This window comes from Mesitornis unicolor, unplaced genomic scaffold, assembly GCF_000695765.1.
Source record: "Mesitornis unicolor isolate BGI_N332 unplaced genomic scaffold, ASM69576v1 scaffold48866, whole genome shotgun sequence".
Lineage (NCBI taxonomy): Eukaryota > Metazoa > Chordata > Aves > Mesitornithiformes > Mesitornithidae > Mesitornis > Mesitornis unicolor.
This window is the reverse complement of record NW_010190096.1, coordinates 23,140-29,885: the sequence shown is the minus strand read 5'-3', so window position 1 is coordinate 29,885 and position 6,746 is coordinate 23,140. Positions and strand designations below refer to the sequence as shown.

Genomic DNA, 6,746 nt, shown 5'->3' with positions numbered 1-6,746 from the left:
CTGGCCCTTCTTGTAGATGGGTGTCATGTTTATTACAGTAACAAATGCGCTACAAAAAATAAGTGCCCTGTAGTAACTAGTTATAATCCTTATGGAAAACACCAGGAACACAGAAACTGGCATTCAGTCTCAATCTCACTTATACTTTTGGGAAACAAGACTCATCCATTATGTTGTCTCTTGCTTTCTGCTTCTGCTCTTCTCTAGAATTAGAACTGCCAAATACACCTTTATTGAAAGAATGTATTCAAATTCAGTTAAAGAAGTTAATGTATTTTAAACATTTTTTTTAAACTTATGCTTAATATTATTGTTCTTGATTTCATTCTCAACACAGAGACATGTTCTTTAAACTGGTCTGTTTTCATGGTACATAATTATGATGAATATTTCCCTATAATTTAGGAGGTTTTTAAGCTTGATTGTCTGCAATTAGCATAGCATAGTTTGTGGAAGGCAGCACACACATCATTCACAAAGTGAGATGACACAGCAGAAGCAGAGAACACGCCAGCTCTAACAAAATAGAGCCAAACTGTCCTTTCTGCTCCCTTTTAGTTTTCTCCTTTACATAAAAATTGATTCTGCAAATAGCAACGTCTATACAAAAAATATAACAATATTTACCAGTTGTGTTAGACCTTAGTTTCTTTTCTAATATATATTGAGTAAAATATTTCCTAGGAGTTTCTACACTGAACTGATTATTACGCAGTAGCTTTTCTGTACGCAATTCTGTAAGCACTTGCTTTTAATGATTGAGTTTCATAACTAATAAATGTGACGCCAATACATACCTGCAATTTCTTCTATAGAGTTGGCTCTCATGTCCAAAAGAACCGTGCCATTCAGGATACAGCTTCTCAGCTCAAACAAGCTATGAAGTGACAGTGTGGCAACATACGGTTTGCTCCACCTCTCTCCACCATCCTCTACATCTTCTTCAAACTTCAACCACCTGTAAAAACAACCAAGTTTATAACTCCACAGCACATAAGAATGAAAAATAAATTACTTCCACGGATACTGAAAGATCACTGTTAAACATGTCTTTGGATTTCACTTTATTCTTTCTCTGTAAGAAATATGAGAAACTTCCCTGGCCTGCTTCTTACTATATAATGCTGTATTATACCATTTGTGAAGATAAATTCTGACCACAGAGATGAAGAAAAGCATATTAAGTAATCATTATTGTACTTTACAAAAACCGTGCGTAATTCTTTGGCATATGATGATATTTCAATGGCAAAACAACAAGTAGTAGGAGAAGGTTAGAGGAGAAGAACTTGCGGTAGTAAAAAAAGAAAAGCTAAAGAAAAAGTAATAAGAACATAGGAGAGAACTTTCTCCATTTAGTCATCAGTTTGGACTGAACACACCAGAAAAGAGACATTTTTCATTTAAAGTAAATTTACTGACATATTCACACTTCGCAGGATCTGCGTCCATTACCACCACCTTAATATTTTCACAAAAGACACTGTTACAAACTTTGTTATTTTAAGCTCTTAGTTACCTAACTGCACTAAGCTACCCATAAAGGCAGTAAAACATTATGCAAAATCTAGGCTATTTTTCATCTAAAAGCTCAGTCAAATAAAACGCAAAACCTCACAGTCACATACATGCACACACAAGCAATGTTTAAACACTTTGGTAAACAGTCTTTCAAACTTCAAAGTACGGGCCTTACTCAGGCAAAACAGCCACGTGAATGACATGAAATAGCACTTTACAATCCAGTAACAACATCATATCTCACTATTTTGAGTATCATTTGCCTGTTCAGTGTAAATCTGGAGAGGGTTCGGTAAAGTAAAAGGATACATGAAACTGGCATAAGAGGATCAAGTCTTTTGTTACCAAGCAGATGGATAAACTTTGTGGCACAACTTTTTGTTTATTGATGAAAATTACATTGAAAATGTTAAAAGAATACTACATAAACAAACAAAAAACCCAGAAAAGTCAGTTGACACATGCAAAAGTGTTTTAAATTAAAGTTACTACATCTTTGTACTTGCATATGCAGACAGCTTGGCAAGGTTTCAACAGCTGCAGCCACAGCACAAGGCTCCATCACTTGACCCCACAGCACTCAGCTATTTCACATGGACCAGGCAGCAGAGAAGTCAAGCAGAGCCTCACACTTTGACAGCACCTTCACACTTATTTCCAGACAGCAGGGAAGCACAGAGCCTTAAGACCTCTAAAGCTGAGCAATTTCCAGTTTTACCAGCCCTCGCAGTCCAGTAACGCATTGAACACAACTGTCCTCATCTGTTCCTGGCCCACCTGCCTAGCTCTGCTCCTACTTGTAAAATATGCCTGTGTACCCATATTTTAGATACTTCCCTCCTTTCAGTCCCTGTGTACCAGATACTTCTCCTTGTGATGCCACCCTGCAACCACTGCTTCAGTGACCCACTCATCACCAGCATATCTGCTTCCTTCCTCATGCATTCCTTTTCTTCTAACTGTACCAGCTGCCTCCTAATCACTGTCCCGCCACTTACATACACAATTTGCACCAAACTCCTCAGCTCCTCCAACATTTCCAATCTCCTGTGTCTAGTCCTCTCATCCTCTTTGTATTTAAACATTTTTCCTACATTTCCTCTGTGCTGGCCAGTTTCCTTATCTCATCTTTGCCCATGAGACCTCTTTCCCATCAGACTTCTGTTCTCCACTCTCTTCATTGCAATCTCTCTTGCCTCCCCAGCCTAGCCAGGCTATTACCTCCTTTATCTATCCATTCCTCCAGAGAAGCAGCAAGGATGCAGCACACACAAAAATTTGCTTCCACAGAGCTGAACCGTGCAATTACATTTGCATATGCAAATGAGGCTTTCCAAATAGATTTTCTAAACCATGTCCAAATGGACATCAAATACTAACACACCCCATCCCCACCAAATTCAAAGCCATGGTTTGAAAAGGAAAGTTACCAAGAAACACGTGAGAAGGAAATAAAAAGTTCTTCATTTTCCACAGAATCACAGAGCGTTAGGGATTGGAAGGGACCTCAAAAGATCATCCAGTCCAATCCCCCTGCCGGAGCAGGAACACCCAGATGAGGTCACACAGGAAGACGTCCAGGCGGGTTTTGAATGTCTGCAGAGAAGGAGACTCCACAACCTCTCTGGGCAGCCTGGTCCAGTGCTCTGTCACCCTCACTGAGAAAAAGTTTCTTCTCAAATTTAAGTGGAACCTCCTGTGTTCCAGCTTGTGTCCATTGTTTGTGTCCGTTTTTCTCATTTTGCAATGAGAAACTCCATCAGAAGAGGCTGCTCCCAGCTTACCCACAGTGCTCATGTTTCCCAGCTAGAAATATGGCAAACCTATTTGTGGCCATAACATCACAAACATGGTGCACCAATTGTCCTGCTTAAACCACTGCCTCCCAGGACTCTGCAAAGTATCTACGTTTTTATCTTCTCACGCCTCTGTTTCTGTGCATGTTTATAACCTCCTTTAACGTTTTATGAGATTACAGTCTTGGTGTTTGGGTACTCCCAATTATTTCTGATACACCATCATCTTGGTTTATACTGATTTGAAAAGAGATTAAAAATTACACCACATATATCCTCAAAACAATAACCCAAGGATAGATTCTTACACAATATTATCAGAAACCTCATACCATCATTACCTTCTGTCTGTGTAAATAGTCTTCAACACTGCTTACCTGATTATACTGATATCTGATTATATATATATATATCTGCAGTCTGTCCTTGATATTAGCTATTTTGAATATCCTGACCAATTCTAAACAGATTTTAAATGAGTGATAAAAGACAAACATGTTCTTAAAAGTTTCATTAAGACAGGTGACTGAACAGAGCCAAGTTCACAACCAGAGCTTCTAACGTAGTAGGGACACATGGACAAGAAAAGTCTAAATCATGGAAACAGCTTTCATTAGGGTTTATGGTGTCAAATCAGACATCAAAGCTTATACACAACATAAAAATCCATAGGAAACTACTGCTACTGTTCAAATAATTGTATTTGCCATCATGATCATCTCCATCTGAGCTTCAATCAATGTGAATAGTGTAATTTTATGGGTTGCATCCAAATTCCTACTGTTATTAACACTTGTGTTTAAACACATTATCATACATTATTACTTAATGAGCCAACAGGCTACTCCATGAACATAAATCATACCCAGCTGAGAGAACTCTACATTTGGAATAAACTTCTAGTTTTATTTTAATAAGCATTACATGAGTTCACTCATCTCATCAAGGCAAAATCATGTTTGTCACCTTTTAACTTTTCAGAAATATTCCTCTGTTATGCCAGATAATCCTTATCTAACATATCAAATGAGAAACAGCAGCGGAAAATTCAAAACAAACAAATCTCTAATTTCCCACACAGTCGTTCAGTTCTAAGCATTCAAGCGGTTTTAAAAATCACACCACCATTTTAACCACTCTCTGAATTCATGGGCAAAATTCAAGCGCAGAAATGGTTTTGAAATCCAAGTAAAGGCATGGATGCCAAGTTTGTCGATTTTCTATTCTTCTGAGTTTCTCAGAGAATAAGACACATTTTAATATGTTTACTTTTGCCGTTTAACGTCTCAAGTAGTTTTACACAGTTTGCTCAAGATATTTTAAAAAACTTTTAAGGCTGACCTGCGCATGCACTTTCAACTGAACTGAAAGTATCAAGACACAGATTTACTGCATCGGAGTCAAGCCAACTCTTCAGCCCATTCAGAGCTTGGTGAAATGAATACAGAACCACTTAGTGCCATCACTGTCATTAAATGCAATTAATGACCAAGTCCTCCTGTGTATCGTTCGCATTTAAATTCACCTACCTTCACTTGAACTATGTCCAAATCAGACAGTAAGATTTACAAACTCCTCCAGTGGCACTTTCCATGCAGATGGAAAACATACAGTAAGGCTGGAAGAGCAACAAACTCAGGGTGTATCCTCTCCGTACCATGCTTTTAATCAACTCAGTATTTCTGAACTCCTGAATCAACCACCAAAACTGCAAACGATCCATTGTATTAGTTTGCAAGTATATGATCTTGCATATTAAACACCATCCCATTTCTATTACTCTACTCAGTCACCTTGCTCTTTGTGTATATCCTTATCTATTTCGAGAGTAACAATACCTTCTAATTTCTTATCATCAGCAAGTTTCATTACTATAACCCTATTTTTTGCCATTCAATAAGAAAGCTAGGATTCATTCTTCAAGTTAGTTGTCACTACCTTCCACACTAATAGTTTTATCTTTCAGCATGACCTGCTGCACCTCTTCAATCAGTTCCTTATCCCAGCTACAACTTGTTACATTAGAACAGTTTAAGTAATAAATCCCCACTGCTGTATCATATCAAATGCTTCACTAAATAAATAAAAAAATAGATCCACTGTTTTTCCTTTGTCAGAAAAAGGCAAAAATCAATTATCTGACTAAATAGCATTATTAAGTTAGTCTGACATGATACACCACTATATTGCACTTTATCCAATTTTCCACTTAGCTCCAAGTCTACAATTATTCTTTCCTTCAGATATTGTTCTAAGCCTTGCACAGCTCTGAAATCTGACTATCAGGCCTCCGTTCGTTCTGATCATTTTTATCCTTTCTTGAACAGTGTTGCTGTGTTTGCACAATAACTCACCGGACAGATTCACAGAGAGACAAGATTTACCACATGAAACACTCGCTCTTTCAGCTTTCTAGAATGGAAATTATTGCACCCTGTTATTTGCACAAATAGAGCACTTTGACTCTTGCCTTCATTTTGAATTTGGCCATTTCACTGCCATCTCCTCTTTTTCTAACAGTCAGCCACCCCATGGCAAAGGCTGTCTGAAATTTTTTGATCCAAACTGAAAGAATAATTTGTTTTGACCAATTTTTTTCTGCATGGCAGCCCCACTCTTTCTCTGTTTTCAGCTTATTTCTAAACTTAAAGAAATTTTTACTATTAGCTATTTTATACTTCACTCTTGTATTTTCTGAACCACAAAAATAAAGTTTTCTTGGCTGTTTTAAACAATCTCATCCGATTTCTGATAAAACTTTTTGATTGGAAAGACTATACATACAGAGAAAATCTAAACAGAAATTTATTTATTTCACCTATTCCTTTCAAATTACATCTTAAGTATTTATCTGAATAAAAATGGTTATAATTTTTCAAAACCACAGTTCTTTGATGCTTTGCAAAGGGATTGTTATTGGTTGAACTAAAGAAGCCACTATTTCCCTGCTTAAAAATAGCATAAGCCACAGTGATTTTTACTTTATAGCACAATAGAAGCTGATACCCTTCCTAGAAGAGGTCCTATATATTCCTAATCAGTATGAGAACACTGCAGATGATTAACTTGATTAGATTTTCTCTCTCTGAATATTAATAAGATTATTTAGGAACACTACTACATTCATTTGGCAGCATAATCCCTATACGAGACTTTTCTATGTGTAAAGCTCTATATTTAGCATCTATCTATGCCTCCTGTGGACACAAAAGGGAAGGGAAGGTCATAGAAAATTCTGTGACCCTCTGGGAAAGCAGGAATTTGCAGCAAAATTAAAAGGAAAGCTAAAAGCCATATTCACACCAAAGAGCACACACACGCAGTTCCCCACAAAATCCTTTCAGAAATTCCACAGTTTTTATCCTACTGACACCAGAAGTGTGGTCCTCAGACTTCTGGGTACCATTGAGGAACACTGTCAACAAATAC

At 37.3% G+C, this 6,746-nt stretch overlaps 1 protein-coding gene across 1 annotated transcript in view; it reads right to left on the bottom strand.

Annotated features, from left to right (window-relative positions):
• Positions 1–797: 797 nt before the first annotated feature.
• The window catches only part of LOC104542070 (sodium-driven chloride bicarbonate exchanger-like), a gene marked incomplete at both ends in the record, with an annotated part of 17,718 nt that continues 11,769 nt past the window's right edge, over positions 798–6,746 (bottom strand). Inside the window, one exon of the mRNA XM_010186276.1 lies at positions 798–958. Within this exon, the coding sequence (XP_010184578.1) occupies positions 798–958 (161 nt within the window). The remainder of the gene's footprint in view (positions 959–6,746) is intronic.